This window comes from Maylandia zebra, linkage group LG8 (assembly GCF_041146795.1).
Source record: "Maylandia zebra isolate NMK-2024a linkage group LG8, Mzebra_GT3a, whole genome shotgun sequence".
NCBI classification, from domain to species: Eukaryota; Metazoa; Chordata; class Actinopteri; order Cichliformes; family Cichlidae; genus Maylandia; species Maylandia zebra.
Genome location: NC_135174.1, coordinates 30,763,878 through 30,783,519, shown reverse-complemented (window position 1 = coordinate 30,783,519; position 19,642 = coordinate 30,763,878). Strand labels below are relative to the sequence as shown.

At 43.8% G+C, this 19,642-nt stretch overlaps 2 protein-coding genes across 5 annotated transcripts in view; one reads left to right on the top strand and one right to left on the bottom strand.

Moving 5' to 3' along the window:
* Positions 1 to 19,642, top strand: part of ankfn1a (ankyrin repeat and fibronectin type III domain containing 1a) — a 99,671-nt gene that overhangs the window by 42,739 nt on the left and 37,290 nt on the right. For 3 of the 4 annotated variants that reach the window (XM_076887809.1, XM_076887807.1, XM_076887810.1), the window contains 2 exons: positions 932 to 1,130; positions 5,990 to 6,200. In XM_076887809.1, coding sequence (XP_076743924.1) covers positions 932 to 1,130; positions 5,990 to 6,200 — 410 coding nt within the window. The remainder of the gene's footprint in view (positions 1 to 931; positions 1,131 to 5,989; positions 6,201 to 19,642) is intronic. The other variant, XM_076887808.1, reaches the window with a different exon arrangement.
* On the bottom strand, positions 11,592 to 13,149 carry LOC143419987 (G2/M phase-specific E3 ubiquitin-protein ligase-like). Its single transcript, XM_076887849.1, has 4 exons — positions 13,074 to 13,149; positions 12,539 to 12,711; positions 12,143 to 12,357; positions 11,592 to 11,851 (listed from the first exon to the last, which is right to left on the bottom strand). The coding sequence occupies exons 2-4, from the start codon at positions 12,622 to 12,624 to the stop codon at positions 11,592 to 11,594; spliced, it is 561 nt and encodes a 186-aa protein (XP_076743964.1). The 5' UTR covers positions 12,625 to 12,711; positions 13,074 to 13,149.

The following is a 19,642-nucleotide window of genomic DNA, read 5'->3' as shown; positions in this document are numbered from 1 at the left end:
CTCTACATTGGAGAGACCAAACAGCCACTTCACAAGCGCATGGCACAACACAGAAGAGCCACCTCCACAGGACAAGACTCAGCAGTCCATCTGCATCTTAAGGATAAAGGACACTCTTTGAGGATGCCAATGTTCACATTTTGGACAGAGAGGACAGATGGTTTGAAAGAGGAGTGAAAGAAGCCATCTATGTCCACTGTGAGCGACCATCTTTGAACAGAGGCGGGGTTTACGACACCAACTCTCTGCCATCTATAATCCAGTTTTGAGATCCTTCCCAGACGCCTTAACGCCCACTCACATCCTGGGCCATCTGACCTCAGGAATTCGCATGATAAGGTGGGGCCAGGTTTCACAATGAACACACCCGAAACTCTGGCTGATTGTGACCCACACCCAGTTTCCCACCTTGGCTCATGTGATTAGAGGATCATCAGGGGTCCTTTTGTCCCTCTGTGGGGGGAAACTCCCACTAGGTTTATATCTGGGACTCTCCACCATTTGACCTTAGAACTGAAGAAGCTTCTCGGATGAGAGGTGAAACGTCTTCAAGTAACTTAAAGAAGTCCAGACGCTTTTCTTTGCAAGCTCCTTTGACTACGATGACCTGGATGACTGAGAACCTTCACAGACATGTTTATTGCCTCGACTTTTGCCGCGTGCTGTAAAACTGTGGACGTCCTCAGAGGTTCTGATTGGTGGTTTTGGCAGCTGCTTTAGGATCTAGTCTGTCAGCATTACTGATGTAAAGGATCCTCCAGCGACTGTGATGGTAACGGGTCCAGAGTAAGCAGTGGTTGCTCAGCATAACTCTGGTTCTATGAGGATGCCAAAGCTGTAATTAACATTTGATGACACATGTGATCCCTGTTTGTCTTTATCCGATGCTTTATCCCAACAGCTAACGTCGATCTTTGCATTTCCATCCCAGCAGACGCCTCCCGGGTGTTATGACGCAGCAGATGCAGAACCTACAGTTGTCCCAGACCAGGAAGTGCCCCGGCGGGCCGGCCTCCCCCAATGCCGCCAAGCGCCTCTACAGGAACCTGTCGGAGAAGCTGCGAGGAAGCACCTCCTCCTTCGAAGATGCCTACTTCTTTGGCAAGACGGATCGGCTCCGTAAAGCCTCGGTGAGTTCAGGCGCGCCTCGGTCACTGCATCACTTTACTTAGTTAACACGGCAGGTTTGTTTTAACTGCAGCACAGACGCTGGACATGAATCCTGCGGGGTTTGAACACAAAGAGCCGCACGAGGCCGATGTTACTCTGACAGTTCATCGCTCAAAAATCCATTTAAGCTAATGGTAAATGGTAAATGGCCTGTATTTGTATAGTGCTTTACACAGTCATCCACACATTCACACACTGGTGATGGCAGCTACATTGTAGCTACAGCCACCCTGGGGCGCACTGACTAATGCGTCCTCTTAGTCAGCCTCCAGCTTTAATTTGTGTCCTAATTAGCAGAAACTCATCCAGTCTTCATCAATGCAGCAAACAGGAAGTCTCTTTACGTCTTGGGATGAGTGTGAAAGTCAGCAGTGAAACTATCCTGTCACCGCATGGCTGAGTCTGTTTGCAGACGTGCTTTACGCTCACACAGCAAACAAGCTTCACATTTCAGCAGCTGGAAACTGTTTTCTGAATAAAAACACTAACATACGGCACAAAAACATGAATAAAGGTGTTTTAATCATCATTAATGTGTTCAGTTTTATTTACATAGCACCGAATTACAGGTAGCACAGGTGTCACAGCGCTGTTACGCTACAGTAACACAGAGAGCGTGCAGGCACTGATGTTCAGGTATTCGCTCAGATCGAGTCTTTAAAAAACTCCTGTATCCTGATCATGAAGCTGTGATAAACTCTCCACATGTTCATGTGATGCTTTTTTCTTGTGCTAATGTTGCCGTGGCGATGGCTGGCCTGACGGGGGAAACCCCGTCTCTGACAGAAGGATCGAGAAACGCGCTTCGCTAATTCTGTTACCGGCGATGTCGTCAGAGCCTCTGCTCTCGACTGTCGCGTCTTTCATCTGATCTCAGACCAGCATCGTAAAGACAGACTGTTCGTCACTCCACGGCTGCAGAGTTCGGTGAACTGAGAACGTGGAGTTACGTGCCTCACTCGAGGACACTGTGGACGCCGTCTTTGGTTTGTAGCAACACGCCATCTTTTCTCAGGCTCGTCTCTGTCTGCTGCCATCGTCGCCGCCTTCCTGCTGCCCTGCGAAACATTTGGTTGCGGCGACTCATCATGTGTGACAAGTGTTACATGTCATGTTGCACGCGCACTCTCTCTGCCAGCCTGCTGACATTTACAAACCAGCCACAGCAGCAGACATGAAACAAAGAGGCAGACGGGGGAGGAAACAAAAGCCTCCAAGCACAGCGAGTACGAGTCGATCTGCAGAACTCTGCTCACGTTTAGGCTCACAGTCCAAATCTCCACCATCCAAAGGTCCCCGTGTTCATTCTGCAGGAGCCCAAACTCACAAAGACCTGCAGCAGATGGAGGGAGACAAATCCACAAAACACACACCAGGGTAAGGTTCTCCAAAACAAAGATAATAACCAACCCCAACAAAGTCCAAAAACCATCCAATGGGAGTCCAGTGTCCACAGAACAGCTGTGGCGAGTTCTCAAGGACGTCCCAAATCTGAGCTGTAAATTAGTATCAGCTGAACCAGTCGAGATAGTAAACCATACCAAACAAGTTCAAACCCATCTCTGGTGTAAACACAACACCAGGTTCAGAGTAACAAGTAGAAACAAACAAAACCGTCTGAATCCAGGATGACGGAAGCTCGTTCCCAAACTGCTGTGCAAGGGCTGCACCTGAAACTGTCTTTAGTTCTTAGAAGTTGAACCGCTGCTGCAGATTGTTCAGAGTCGTTCGGCAGCAGGAAAGCAAACCTCCAGGACTACATGAGACACTTTCAGTCCACACAACAAGTGTTTCACGATCGTGATCTAGTTTAAAACCACAACCATTGATCTTAATCCTAAAGACACCGACACGGACTGAAAAACTGTGACTGGTCCACCAGGCGAGTGTCCAGGAAACACCTCCAAACCCAGTCACAGGTGACTGAATCCAGTCAAAGAGAGGTGGAAACATCACTAACAGAACTGAAGTGAGCCCAAACCGACACTGGTGATGTCGCCACTTCAAAACCTCAAAGCTGTTTCTAAATCCAGAAGCCTGATCCAACTTTGAACCAGGGCCCACGTCGCGTCTGATGGTCTGCAGCTCCACCTGCACCACCCGGCTCTGTGTTCTGTTAAAGGCTTTGTGGTTTCAGGAGGCATAGCTCAGCGCGGCGCCGCCCTCAGCAATAACAGCCACGCAGCGGCCTGCAGGATGTTTCTCTGTTCACACGCTTTGTGATAAACCTGAAAGCAGCCGCCACGCTGTGGATGGTCGCTTCCGCCCTCTGTCAGCCTGACAAAGAACAAAAAGTTTCCGCTCGCTGCCGTCACGTCTACAGAGACAAGTGAAGGAGGAGCCGTTTCCAGCCTGAGCAGAGAAACACTTTGTTCCCGTTTCATCAGCTTCCTCCTCACTGCTTCTTTACTCTGTGAGGAGGAAACATTCAAAAAGTCGTTTCCAACACTCGGGTTTGACATGTGGTCTCTCTCTCATTCAGGTTAAACTGAAACATCGAGAAACGTAGTGCAAATACACTGAATACAACTTTGGTTATGCCACAATTATAAATAGATTACTGTGTAATTACAATACATTAGTGTAACTATTGTATAATTAGTGTAATATAAAGTGTAGTGATAATAAATGAAAAACACATAAACATCTTAGTACAGAGTTGCAATAAATAATTATAGTGTAATTATAAATATTGTATTTACATTATTTGTAATTAAATACAGTGAAATATTCTGTTTATATAAATATTATTATTACATTTTTATAATTACATTGTGACGTTAATAAATTAGTTTAATACAGTTTATGAAGAATTAGTTTAACTTTAGTTAAACATGAGAGCATGAGGCTGGGTCTGTAATTTCACTGCAGTTACATTGTAACTGACATACTGTAGTGTAATTACACTGCAGTATGATGAGTGTAATATGACGATGTGATTATAATATATGGCAAATACAGTATATTTATAATAATAATTACAGGAATGTTTAACTATAAAACCCATAAATAAGTAAAGTTTTAATATTCTGGCGTGATTGTTTTAAATTACAGTGCATTTATAAATGAACGGACTAATTAATCATTAGTTACAGTCATTCATGTTACATTATATTACAGTATTTTTTATGTCTACCAGTCTTATAATGAAATAAAGTGTGATTACTGTTGAGTACAAAGTATAAAGTACAAGTATGTAAAATTCTGAAGTATTTAAAGTAAAGTTTGAAGTTTGGTCAGTAAAGAAACATTTTTCCCTGAATAATAAAATTCTTCTTTTGCTGTTTACAAAAGATTAAATTAAAATAATAACAAAATAATCCAGTTCAGTGTGACTAAGTATGATAATAATACATGATAACTGCTCTATTTTAGTTTCTGCTGGTCAGTTTTTGACAGCTCGTCAGAATCCAGACTTTTCATTGCTGGTTGAATCCTGTCACCGATGGCAGATCTCAGGTCGCCACGGTTTCACTCGCTGTTTGTGAGCTCAGTGAGAACAGGCGGCTCGTTTCAGAGACGCTGAGCCGACGCTCGAGCGAGTCAGCAGACTACGTCCACACGTACCCGGGTATTTTAGAAAACGCAGATTTTTCAATGCGTTTGCACCTTCTGTCCACACGTAAACGGCGTTTTCGGTCACTGAAAACGGAGATTTCTAAAAACGCCTGCCAGGGTGGATATTTTCGAAAACTCTGGTTTTGCATTTACGTGTGGACGAGGAAAACTCAGCGTCAAAGGTGTGCGCTTTTTTTGATGTCACACTGTGCGCCACGTTATTGTTTCGGTGAAATGAATTTCTACAATACTGTTACTGTTACTCTCTGCAGTGTTTAAATGCTCACATATACACACAGTTACTGTCCCTCCACACATACGACTCGGTTCTGCTTCTATGCCCCAGCTTTGTTTACTTTTTCCCACCGAGGCTTCTAGACTTCTGATTGGCCAACATTTCTACACGGTTAGGAATCTAGCGCCACCTGTTGCTTTGGCATGTTCCTAGCAGCATTTTCCTTCATTTCTGCCTTTACGTGTGGACGGGGTTATTTTTGAAAATGAAAACGGAGATTTTCCGTTTTTTCAAAAATACCCGTGTACGTGTGGACGCAGCCTCAGAATCAGCAGATTAAAGAGTGAAAGTGACTCAAATCATCTCATCTCCACGTCAGCAAAAAGGTCGTTTTCAGCTGCTTCCTCTTTGAATAAAGTGTCATGTGACCTGAGCTCACCGACAGACTCACAGTCACACACACACAGTGTCTCGGCACAAACGTGGAGAGATCAGGAATCCTGAGGACGGCTCGTCTCACTGACGAAACTCCTGCACGCCTGTTCCCATGGTAACCACATGATCGTGCACACATGTCATACGTGTCCGTTTCACGCGGTGATGTCCCCGCGGCGCCTGAAAGGATGCTGCACGTGAGGTCTGAGGGGGATGAAGCAGCGCGGTGGGAGACGTACAGATGATCCGAGCAGCGGCGTTTTTTAAACTCGTGACACGTGGAAACTGAGAAATGTTATCTGTTCTTTAAAGATGTCAAACAGCTGCTGGAACATCTGGCGGCTGCTTAATGACATGATTGGTGTAAAGCGAGCGCCCAGAGAGCTCGGTGTTTCAGACACTGTGGGCTCATGAACCATCAGGAAGCTCCGACTGTGGATCAGGAAACGCTGCCGTTCGATGGTTGTTGTTTAGCTTCCTGTTGTTTTGCTTGTTTTGGCTCCAGGTTTGTATGATCTTCACCTTTGGTTTGTGTCATAAAGTCACGTGACCACGTGTCCAGACTGGTAAAATGCTGGTTCTCACTTTCAGACGATGCAGGGCAGCGACTGCATCTTCGAGGCGGTGGAGCAGCAGGACCTGGACGCCGTGCAGATCCTTCTGTACCAGTGTTCGGCCGAGGAGCTGGACCTGAACACTCCCAACAGCCAGGGCCTGACGCCGCTCGACATCGCCATCATGACCAACAACACGCCCATCGCCAAGCTGCTGCTGAAAGCCGGCGGCAAGGAGAGCCCGCACTGTGAGTACGCCACATCAGGCAGGTTCGGCCCTGAAGCCAGACCGCAGCACACACAGCGTCCGAGTGTTGGTCTTTAAACGTGTCAGACTTCATGTTGTAAATCTGTGTCACAACCACCTGAAACGAAATCCGTCCCGCCGGGCCGTCACTTCGAAAGGTTGAAAGCGTGTCGAGTGCTGTGCTTCATCTGTGCGAGCACTCCAAGCGACGAGGCCAATTACAGCTCCACGAGCCGGGAGACTCCTCGGTCTTACCTCCGCGTCTTTATCAGCTGTCACGTCTGATGGAGTGTGCCCGCTTGACCTTTCAGTCTGACAGAAACCTCATTTACAGGCGAGCCGTCGTCCCGTCAACGCGGCTTGTCAGGAGGTCGCTCGGGTCAGATGTGGGCGTTTTGGGTTTTCGTGGCGTGCGACGCAGAAAACAGACGTTTGTGCCACTAAAAGAGTCGAGACCTGAAGCACGTCCTCCTGCAGCGGCGTTCACTCAACAACTCAGACGTGAAAAAGCCAACAGAGGCTTTCAGAAGACTGACGGAGTGTCGGTCGGCTCTTCCTGGTGAAACACTTCCAGAAACTCTTCACATAAAGAAATCGTTTATGCATAAACAGAAAGTACCAAAGAAATGGCTCCATCGTGCTGCTGATCGTTGTTACTGTTAGCAGCCTGTGGCCCCATCAGTAATCACTGCTAATTGGTTAATAACTGATTTGTAAACCAGCTGCTGGCAGATGTGTCGTTGGGTTGTTCTGTGGTTCAGAGCGCCGGGATCAGCGATTAAGCTTTAATTAAACCACAGCGACCTTTAGCAGCGCGCTACATAAAACATGATCGTTGCAGCTCTCAGGAGCTGCGGGTCGACAACAACCTGCAGGTCTGAAGAACAGCCCAGCTCTGTATGAGGTGCCGTAAGGGACATTATTACTGAAACGCTCTCTCACACACACAACTGAAACGCTCTCACACACACTACTGAAACGCTCTCACACACACAACTGAAACGCTCTCACACACACAACTGAAACGCTCTCACACACACAACTGAAACGCTCTCACACACACTACTGAAACGCTCTCACACACACAACTGAAACGCTCTCACACACACTACTGAAATTTTAGCTCTCACACACACTACTGAAACGCTCTCACACACACTACTGAAACGCTCTCACACACACAACTGAAACGCTCTCACACACACAACTGAAACGCTCTCACACACACTACTGAAACGCTCTCACACACACACTACTGAAACGCTCTCACACACACACTACTGAAACGCTCTCACACACACAACTGAAACGCTCTCACACACACAACTGAAACGCTCTCACACACACAACTGAAACGCTCTCACACACACTACTGAAACGCTCTCACACACACAACTGAAACGCTCTCACACACACTACTGAAATTTTAGCTCTCACACACACTACTGAAACGCTCTCACACACACTACTGAAACGCTCTCACACACACAACTGAAACGCTCTCACACACACAACTGAAACGCTCTCACACACACTACTGAAACGCTCTCACACACACACTACTGAAACGCTCTCACACACACACTACTGAAACGCTCTCACACACACACTACTGAAACGCTCTCACACACACTACTGAAACGCTCTCACACACACACTACTGAAATTTTAGCTCTCACACACACTACTGAAACGCTCTCACACACACTACTGAAACGCTCTCACACACACAACTGAAACGCTCTCACACACACAACTGAAACGCTCTCACACACACTACTGAAACGCTCTCACACACACAACTGAAACGCTCTCACACACACAACTGAAACGCTCTCACACACACAACTGAAACGCTCTCACACACACAACTGAAACGCTCTCACACACACTACTGAAACGCTCTCACACACACAACTGAAACGCTCTCACACACACAACTGAAACGCTCTCACACACACAACTGAAACGCTCTCACACACACTACTGAAACGCTCTCACACACACAACTGAAACGCTCTCACACACACAACTGAAACGCTCTCACACACACTACTGAAACGCTCTCACACACACTACTGAAACGCTCTCACACACACTACTGAAATTTTAGCTCTCACACACACAACTGAAATGCTCTCACACACACAACTGAAACGCTCTCACACACACAACTGAAACGCTCTCACACACACAACTGAAACGCTCTCACACACACAACTGAAACGCTCTCACACACACTACTGAAACGCTCTCACACACACTACTGAAATTTTAGCTCTCACACACACTACTGAAACGCTCTCACACACACTACTGAAACGCTCTCACACACACTACTGAAACGCTCTCACACACACTACTGAAACGCTCTCACACACACAACTGAAACGCTCTCACACACACTACTGAAATTTTAGCTCTCACACACACTACTGAAACGCTCTCACACACACTACTGAAACGCTCTCACACACACAACTGAAACGCTCTCACACACACTACTGAAATTTTAGCTCTCACACACACTACTGAAACGCTCTCACACACACTAATGAAAACCAGGAGGATTTCAATTGAACAGGAAGGCATTTTAGCTGCACAGGAAGGTGAGGAAAAACAAATAACACATTAATGCACAGCTAACACCGCGGTGACATCTACAACAGTCTGTTAGAGGTATAATTGAAAAATATTTTGCCTTCATCAGTGACTATCCAAACATTGTTGTAGGATAGCAGCCTATTGCAACAAGTCGGGGCATCCTGGCTATGCTAGCTGCCCGTATAATCTGGAAAGACTGTGTCTGACAGTACCTCATCTACAATGAAATTACATCAGATCCTTGTCATTTTTTACATACTTTCTTTGTTTTTTGAGGTGAGAACCAATGAAGAAGATGTTGAAAGATTTTTTACTTGTGCTCTGCAATGTATTGGGGCGCTCCAAAATGAAAATTCGGACAATATCAGACAAGAGCGGCTTTATAGAGAGCTAGATGATCATACACGAACTCTATCAGAATTTCTTGCTGCTGTATCTCGATATGATCCCAATAATAGGGTTGCCTCCAACCTACTACAATCCTTGTATAGATGCTTTTGCAGCTTGCTACATGAATATGATGCTAGACAGAGATCTGCTTATGTGACCCACAGATTGTTACCCCCAACCACCTTGAGTGGTCATCCAGGTCGGCCACGATACACTATATCTGCTGAACAGATTTCTCACTTTGTTTCCATTGGTATGACATGGCAGAGAATTGCATCATGCTTTGGAATAAGTCGAAGAACCCTGTACAGACACAGACAAACTTTGGGAGTTGAGCCATTAAGCTATGTGGATATTTCAAATCAAGAACTGAATGGCCTTGTGACGGATATCCTACAGAACACTCCAAATGCAGGGGAAGTATACATTCTTGGAAGTCTGAGATCTCGTGGCTTAAGAGTTCAACGTTGGAGGGTCAGACAAAGTCTACAGGAAGTGGATCCTATTGGATGTGCATTTAGACGTCGTCATGCGATAAGGCGAAGGATCTATAGTGTTCAGGCCCCCAACCACTTATGGCAAGTTCACTGGTTTGAAACAAATGATCAGGCCTTGTGTTTAAAAGTATTAACACAATACATCAAAATTAATGGTCCTTCATTCAAAACATTACTGAAGTTAATCTATATGATCAGCATAAGATAATAATAATAAAAAAATAACAATAACCAAAAAAACTGAAATTGATATAAGTATGTTAAATATTTGGGGGATTCATAGTACATCAAATTAGATGTTGTCTAATGTATATACTGTTGAGTTGTTTAATCCTTTATTTTACATCACAATTTTAATCTCTAACATCAATTGTGCCAGGTAAACGTAGTGTGGAAAAAGACATTTTATGCCACTGTGTGTATGTGTGTGCACGTGTAAGCACGTGTGTGTGTGTGTGTGTGTGTGCGTGTGTGTGTGTGTGTGTGTGTGTGTGTGTGTGTGTGTGTGTGTGTGTGTGTGTGTGTGTGTGTGAGAGAGAGAGAGAGGTGTGCTGTTGTTGAAGTAAATGTACAAAATGAAACCTCTAGTTTTTGTTTAAGTACAGGGTCAGGAATTCACTACTAAATAATATGAACAAACATATGGAACTGTAGTAATGCTTTCTGATCTCTCAACAGGCATTTTGACGGCAACCACAAGTTGATTAGATGGCGCTTGGTCCTGCATGGCTGTGTTGATGGCTTCAGCCGAACTATCATATACTTACGTTGCTTATCCAATAACAGAGCCTCAAGTGTCTTGTCATTATTTTTGGAAGGAATACAAAACTTTGGTTTGCCCTTAAGGGTCAGGTGTGATCATGTTATGGAAAATATACAGGTTGCTCGTTTTATGTTACAGAGAAGAGGAGTAGGCAGTGTTATTACAGGTGTTTCAGTACATAACCAAAGAATTGAAAGACTGTGGGCAGAACTCAACAGAGTTGTATCAAGACACTTTATAAATATCTTTAACTTTATGGAAGAACAGGGTATGTTGGATTCACTGAATGAGCTACATCTTTTTTGTCTGCATTATGTTTATTTGCCAAGGATTGAAAGAGCATTAACAGAATTTGTCAATCAGTGGAACAACCATGGTCTTTCTACACAAGCAGGACAGACCCCTCTTCAGCTGTGGCATACAGGTGTCACAAACAATGTGGGAATCCTGTCGTTTATAAATGACATTTTTCATGTTGATAACTATTATGGCGTTGATGAAGAAGAGCCATTACCAGAACTTCAAACAAACAATAATGTCAATATTCCAGCTATTGACATCAACATAAATGAGACTGCAATGAACATAATTCAACAAGTGAATCCATTAGAAAATGATGGAAATCATGGAATAGATGTGTTTTCTTCACTTTTACACCTTCTACATTAAATAAAATATTTTGCAAAAAATAAAAAAAAGATATATAAAAAAAACATTTCAGAAAACATATGTGATCGAAACTAACATATTGAAACCATTTTCTTTAAAATGATAAAATGACAGCTCTGTTGTCAAACAGAAACTGACACAGGCAGAAGAATAAACAGACACAAAGACAACCAAATCAAAAACCGATGGACATACACATGAAATGAGTAAAGTGACACAAATTTTGTATATTCAAACTCAACAATCTAAATTAACTTCTGACGTGCTGTTAAACAATTGGTATCTACCTGTATGAATCCTGAAGAACAATCACTTCTTGTCAAATTGATGTCTTAAAACATCAATTTGACTGAGGCAGGTAAATTTGGAAATATTAAAACTTTAACAAGTTAATACTCAATACTCACTTTGAATCAAAAGAGAGACCAATACAAAAGAGAAACACGCAAACTCCTCCAGCATAATGTGTTCATACCCTGCCAAAACCGTAAGTGTTACCTAATGCAAAATCAAACTTCTCCTTGAACAGCTGGTATGACACATGCAGTGGCAGCCTAATGCAGTTAACACACGTGTTGGCAAGAGGGAAAATTGGTGTAGAAGAGAAGTCACCGTCTCCTCTATGAATGAACTCAATCGAGGGTGCTGGGGAAAAGCCAATAGGTGGCACCGCAGTTGCTCCAGTTGCAAAGGCCAATATCTTCTGTAATTTGGAAGGTCCTTCTTCTTCTGCATAAAACAGAGAAGGAAAAAAGTGTTAAAAGGTTATTTCATTTGGCCAACATAAATTGTCAGTGAGTACAAATCTAAAGCAAGAATCTTAATGACTGTTATTGCAATGACTATAGAGCATGCTTTTCATCTTTCAATAGTCTCAAAGAACTATGTAAAAATGTTACTACAACCAAGAGGGTAATGTGGTGTTATTGTTATATGAGTATGTTATTTAAAATAAAGATTTCAGAAAAGCTAACCTATAAATCGTTACATCTATTTATTGTGCACTAAAGTGACAATTACCTTCTGCATCTTGGAGATAGTCTCTCCAGAAGGTAACAACCATCTCCTCAGCAGCTCTTCTGTTGCTTCCTTCTGGAGATAGATGAATGTTGAAAAGATCATCCACCTGGTCAGCAGTCAGCATATGTGGCTCATAGCAGAACAGAGGGCGAAAACTGTCTGGATGCCTCCTCATTTTCTCGAGAACCCCAAGAGTTTTCAGACCTTCACAAAATCTGGATAAACAGCACAAAGAAATTTTATTCAATAATTCTGCAATTTCATGCTTCTAAGTTAATTGTATATTATCAATTTGGCACAATCAGTTATACTAGGTTATTAACTGGCCATTTTGATTAATAGGTAAGATTTTTATCACATTTTAATTAATCTGAAAAACACAGAATACCAAAATACCTTTGAAATGGACCTTGAACCCTGTGGATGACCTGAAACATGACAATATCATGTACCAGCAGATCCCTGTCTCTTAGTGAACGCATAGGCCTCAGGCATCCTGCATTGGCCAAGTAATCAAGCAGAGGTTCTTTTGACTTTTCAAGGTCCTCAAGGGTTGTACTTTGAGATATCTAGCATCACAAAGAGCAGAGGAAGGGCTTGTTATGGAAGTTACTCAGTAGTCTTATAACCTATTAGAAGGAACCCAGCCACCAGTGGTCTACACAATCACAATATGCCCGCGCGTACATTGAAAGTCAAATGACTACACATATTTTTTTAATATGTTTACAATGTGCTTAAAAAAATGAGAAAATATACTCTTTCGTCTACCCTTATCTACTGAATCTTAGTTTAATATAGCAGCAAAATATAAAAACTTGGCATTCAGCAATGGCCAGACTGATCCGGATAAACATTCCCTGCAAAAGAAAACTGGAACACAAACTATTTTCAATTCACTATAAGATTTATAAAATAAACATATAGAGACCTTTCGGACTTTTTCAAAGAGTTCCAGGTCAGCTATGTCTTCCAGGGCTGGATTTGCTGAATTTCCAACCAGAAGGGAAAATTAAGAACATACTTAAGATGGCGGCGCGCACAGACGCAGCGGCCCGGAGCTCCTACACTTTTGCACTTTTGGTGGTACTGTGTATTATTTCACACAGTCTGGGGTTACTTCAATACAACAGAGATGATCTACTACAACTAAGCCGTGGAGATCTTCAACTAACATCCGAGTATCTCATCCCCCCGGAGATCGTTAAGCAACCCCCGGGGCTACCCGCAACAGCAAGCCGCAGGAGGAGACGTTGCGATCGGAGGCAGAAGAGAGGCAAGCGGGGAGGCCTGTGGGCACGGCTAAAGACTAGTCCGTTTAAACCACCACTCCCGATCATATTCCTCTCCAACGCCCGTTCAATCCGTTACGAACTGGATGAAATACGACTGCAGATCGCCACTCGACGGACTTTTAATAACTGTTCGTGCATGATTTTCACTGAAACCTGGCTGGACAGCGCCATTCCCGATGCGGCTATCGATCTAGCAGGCCGCACCGCCTATCGAGCCGACAGGTCTGTGGACTCGGGTAAGAAGACTGGCGGGGGGCTGTGCATCTATATTAACAACCTTTGGTGCACGAACGTCACGGTAACGGAAAAACTGCAGTACAGAGGTAGAACTGTTGGTGTTAAAGTGCCGTCCATTCTATCTCCCTCGGGAATTTTCTGCCGTTTACATCTGCGCTGTTTACATTCCACCAGATGCTAATGCTAAGCTAGCGTTAGCACAATTGAGCAGCAGCATCAATAACAGCCTGGTAGCACACCCGGACAGTGTCTTTATTGCGGCTGGGGATTTTAACCACGCGGACCTGAAATCTGTACTTCACAATTTCCACCGTAATGTGAAGTGTGCTACCAGAGGAGATAGAACGTTGGACCAGGTGTACACCAACATGGCGAATGCGTACAGAGCCCAGGCTTATCCCCACCTGGGTCTGTCAGACCATCTCTCCCTTCTGCTACACCCAATATACACACAAAAGATCAAGAGCACTGGGATTACAACCAAAACCGTGAGAACATGGCCGCAGGATGCTATTCCGATGCTTCAGGACTGTTTCCACTGCACAGACTGGGATGTATTCAAGGTGCAGGACACTGACAATCGTGTCGCATTGGACAGTTACACCTCCACTGTCTTGGACTACATCTGTTTCTGTGTGGACAATGTAACAACTTGGAAACGATTCCGTGTGTTCCCTAATAATCCACCCTGGATGACACACGGAGTTCAACAACTTATTCGAACAAGGAACAACGCTTTCAAATCCGGGGACCAGGAGGCATACAGTGCTGCCAGGGCCAACCTGAGAAGAGGCATCAAGACTGCCAAGCAGCAGCACAGGAGGCGTATCGAGGCCAGGTTTGAGAACAACACAAACCCAAGGCAGGTCTGGGAGGGCATCAGGGCTATCACGGACTACAAAAGAAGAACACCATCACCCTCAGCCGACAGTTCTACTCTGGCTGAGGATCTAAATCTCTTTTATGCCCGTTTTGATAGGGAGAACACCGACCCTGTCCTGTCCCCTCTCCCCTCAACCGACCCTGCTCCGGTCCTGAGCACTCATGAGCTGAGGCGTGTGTTCCGGAGCATTAACACCAGGAAGGCGGCCGGGCCGGATGGCGTGCTGGGCCGGGTGCTAAAAGACTGTGCTGCGGACCTGGCGGACGTCTTCACCTCTATATATAACACCTCGTTGTCCTGTTCACTGGTACCATCCTGTTTCAAAGCAGCAACCATCGTTCCCATCCCAAAACAGTCAAATGTCACATGTCTGAACGATTTCAGACCTGTGGCACTCACCCCCATTCCTGCCAAATGCCTGGAGAGACTGGTCATTAAACACATCAGAGCTGCTTTTCCACCATCTCTGGACTCGCACCAGTTTGCATACAGGGAGAACCGGTCAACCGAGGATGCGATCGCCACAGTGCTGCACACATTACTGAAGCACTTGGAACACAGGAACACCTATGCACGGCTCCTCTTTGTAGACTACAGCTCGGCTTTTAATACCATCCGGCCATACAAACTCCGTCCCAAACTCCACCAACTGGGACTTAACTCCTCTCTGTGCAACTGGATTGTGGACTTCCTCACTAACCGTAGACAGAGTGTCAGAGTGGGTAAGAACACCTCTTCCACCCTTGTGGTCAACACCGGTGCCCCTCAGGGGTGTGTTCTGAGCCCTCTGCTATACACTCTCTTCACCCATGACTGTATTTCCTCCTGCGCGTCCAATCTCATTGTTAAGTTTGCAGATGACACTACAGTGCTCGGACTTATATCCAACAATGATGAGACAAACTATAGGACAGAGGTGCAACAACTAGAGTCATGGTGCCACGACAATAACTTGGTCTTAAACACCAAAAAGACCAAGGAGATCATTGTAGATTTCCGGAAGAGGGGTCATAACAACCATCTGCCTCTCTTCATTGGCAGTGAGGCGGTGGAGAGGGTGAGCAGTTTTAAATTCTTGGGGGTAACTGTGACCGAGGACCTGTCCTGGGGCAACCATATCACCTCAGTTGCACGGAAGGCCCAACAGCGCCTCTACTACCTGAGGAGACTGCGGAGCGCACACATTCCCAGATCTCTGATGTTGAACTTCTACAACTGTGCCATCAGCAGCGTTCTGACGTATGGATTTCTAGTGTGGTTCCCCAGCTGCACCAAGGCCGATCAGCAAGCACTCCAGCGGGTGGTGAAGGAAGCTGGCAGAATTATTGGAACAAGTCTGCCAGAGATCAGTAATATCTTCCCCACTCGCTGTCTGAGGAGGGTGCACAGTATCCTGCGGGACCAACATCACCCTGCGTGCCACCTTTTCCATCTGCTGCCCTCAGGGAGAAGGTACAGGTCTATACAGGCCAGAACATCCAGACTGGCCAACAGCCTGTATCCACAGGCTGTGAGGCTCCTGAACTCTCTGCCCCCCTCTCACGGACAATAACCATATCCAACTTCTTAATAGCAATGAACTGGTCTGCATTGGTGCATCATATCTTTATTCTCTTCCCCCTCCTGCCCCCCCCCCCTCTTTCTTAAATAGATAACTATCATATCTGATATCATATCTCACAGTACAATAATATTGAATGGGTTGCATTGTTGTATTTTGTCATGTTTCTCAGGTCTTTGTCTGAATTTCTACGAACATTATTGCTAAGGATTGTCTTATTGCATTGGAGTCACACTGGGTTAAATATGTACACTTGGGTTTTAAGGGGTATTTATTATTTTCTTCTTTTTTTGGGGTTGTATGGAAGCCCCAAACGCAATTTCATTGTTCTTGACAATGACAATAAATAAATAAATACTAAAAAAATACTAAAATACTAAAATACTGTTGGTGACAGAAAGTTAGGTGGTGGACCACCATGTACCAAGCTCACTGCAATGGCTCTCCCAGAGATGTAGTACCAGTCCCCTCTGAGAGCTGCAAAGCAACAGAATAAAAGGAAAAGCAAAATTGTCAGTAATGTTGCCTGTAAAAATAAATATCAGTTAAACAGTTCCCACTATTAATCTTAGAAAAATAGGTAATTACCAGTACTGTCAAGAGCCAAGTTCTTGCAGTTTTCTTTCCCCTCAAACATGGCTGACCTGGCAATGGTGTCCATCAATAGTCTCAAGAATTCCCTCCTTGGCCCACCTAAATCAACCCCTTCCTCATTTTTCCCCATATCATCTGAGAATTTCACACAGATCATCAAGTTGGGATCATAAGATAGCCTTTGAAAACCACGCAAGGCTCCCTCCCACACAGCAGAGCGATTTATATTAAATTTGCACTGCTGTTGTTTGCTAATTTTGCTTGATAGTTCCAGCAGTATCTCTTGAACAGGGACTTTTTCTGCACTAAAAAAATAAAATAAAACAGAAAATAAAATATATCAGCCATGTAGTCATGTTACAGAATTTGAGAATATGTGTCACACTGATCATAGAGATCTTTGTCTTCATCTGATTCACTCTTCAACAGAAAAAGACCAAAAACATATATCAAAAGCAAGTAATTATAGCTTATCTTAAAAAGATTAAAATAAGAAATATCCATATTGATTGCTCCCAAACACTTGTTTTAAATAAATATATTCTATTTTGCTAGAAGCCCAATTGTTGACATGTTTTTTCCCAAATCATGATTACTTTTCATTCTTTTAGTAACTTACTAAAAGTGTCCTTGATGGCCTTACATAGAGGGCTTTGGTTTTAAAAACCTTTAGGATCAGCATCCCATTCAGCTCCTGACCAACTTGGAGCTTTGGAGACACCAGCTTATTGCCACAAGCCATTAGAAACTCGAGGCTACAAAAAATAAATAGGGACAACAGCAATTGCTAATTAGTTAAACATTTTAAGTATTAGTTAAATATTTTATTATATATTGTTCTGTTTGTGTGTATGCTTTTATGACTTAAATTCTACTGGTATAGTCATATGTTTTTATAATGATGAATAATATTTTAAACTTCTTTACTTTGGTATATTATCTTTAAGTACAAGTCATTACATGAATACACACAGTAACAATAAACAATAGTATTTTACCTGACATCCTCTGGAAGGCGTTCACCAAAGCTTTCCTTGATGTGTTTCACGACAGTTTGGTTGTCCCAGGTCTTCTGGAATTCAAAAGCACTGAGGATGTGCCCATGTTTGTGTAACCATAATTTTGAACCTTGTTTGCACACTACTCCCCATGATGGAGTTGGAAGTAGTATAACATCTTTGTTGAAATGGTCATGCTGCTGGGCCATAGCTCTGAAATATAAATATTAGATACCATAAACAACAGCAAGTGATAACTAATAATACTGAGATGCAGACAGCAGAACACTATCCAAACCCCTACACAGAATGCTTTCATAGACAAAATTGTTGTAGTTAGGCAAACATAAGGGTTAATTTTGTATACTTTTTTTTTATACTTTTCCGAGAATACGTGCTTCTTTTGTGGTTCGGACTCCTTCTGACATTTGTTTGGAGGTGGAGGAAAACCAAAGTAATTGCTTAAAGGAGCGTCTTCGACATCTTTAAGAGTTCTAAACAAATGTCTGTCCTCCTCCAGAAAATCCTATGTACGCAAACACGCGTTGCAACTTCTTATCTTGTGCGTGTCTTTTATTTTGACAGCGAATGCGCACCTGCGGACCACTTATGTGCAGCCCTGGTTATTTAGCTCGTCATTGCAGCCACAGAAATTATTTTGTCCATGAAACCATAAAGCTGCACTTTCTTTTTGCCTTATAGTCTGATTTGTCATAACTTTTCCGTTTTGTGGTAAGCTTTTCTTTGGCTGTCACTTCTTCACCCTGACCTGTCTTATTTGGCTCAGCAGAACTAAAATATAAATCCTGCTGCTTTTACACACACACACACATAACGCTCAGCGATTCTCTGCGCGATCAACCTCTCACATGTTTAAGCTTGCTGCAGGAGATTTCACTTGTCATGTTTGCATAGTAAGCTAACGATTGATAAGACGATGTCAGAGGAATTGGTGCACAAATTATCATCACTCACAGATCAGTGCTGTCGCTCTCTATACACAGTTGCATAACACATAATTGCAAAGTGAAAGCAAAAAACCAGCGCAAATTCAAACGCGATTTCAATATGTCACATATTGACAGTGGCTCACCGATGCCAATGACATAATTACCCAGCTACATTTCCGAAAGAATGCAAAAGCATTGACATATATTTTTCCTTCCTACGATAGCCCGACGGGCAGGGCAGAGATAGATTTTGGTAGCCTGGAAAAATCGCTAGCCCCAGGACATCGGGCTAGCGATTTTGCGAGCCCTGCAGTATATTATTAAATATCAGACTATTACATATGGCCCCATTTCAGGCAAGTGAATACAAACTCATTAAACTTTGTAACTACCTTTTTCTTCTGGTGCCTGATGTCCAGCTGCCGAAGCATTGCCGAGTTTGATAACGTGGTGCAGGTGCACATTCTCTCCTGACTGTAGATGTCGCTGGCATGGGCAAGCTGCTACGTTGACGTGAGGGAAAGAGGGATGTTAAGTGACTATCCAGTCCGTCCACACTGGTACTTGCAACAGGTTGCTGCCCCACGACTGTGGCATTTGACAAAGTTCTGATGGTCTCTGCTGAGGATAATATACTGTTGAGTAATGCGGCTGCTTCACTTAGGCTACTAGCAGGTTGCTGAGTAGACATCTGTGTAGTGGTTTGAAGTGTACCACTTTTTCCTTCACTTTCCTGGTCTGGACACAACTTCCTGTTCATCTAAAACCCCTTCCTGTTCAACTGAAATGCCTTCCTGTTTAACTGAAACGCCTTCCTGTTTAACTGAAATGCCTTCCTGTTCAACTGAAACGCCTTCCTGTTTAACTGAAATGCCTTCCTGTTCAACTGAAATGCCTTGGATTTTCAGTAGTGTGTGTGAGAGGTAAAATTTCAGTAGTGTGTGTGAGAGCGTTTCAGTAGTGTGTGTGAGAGCATTTCAAT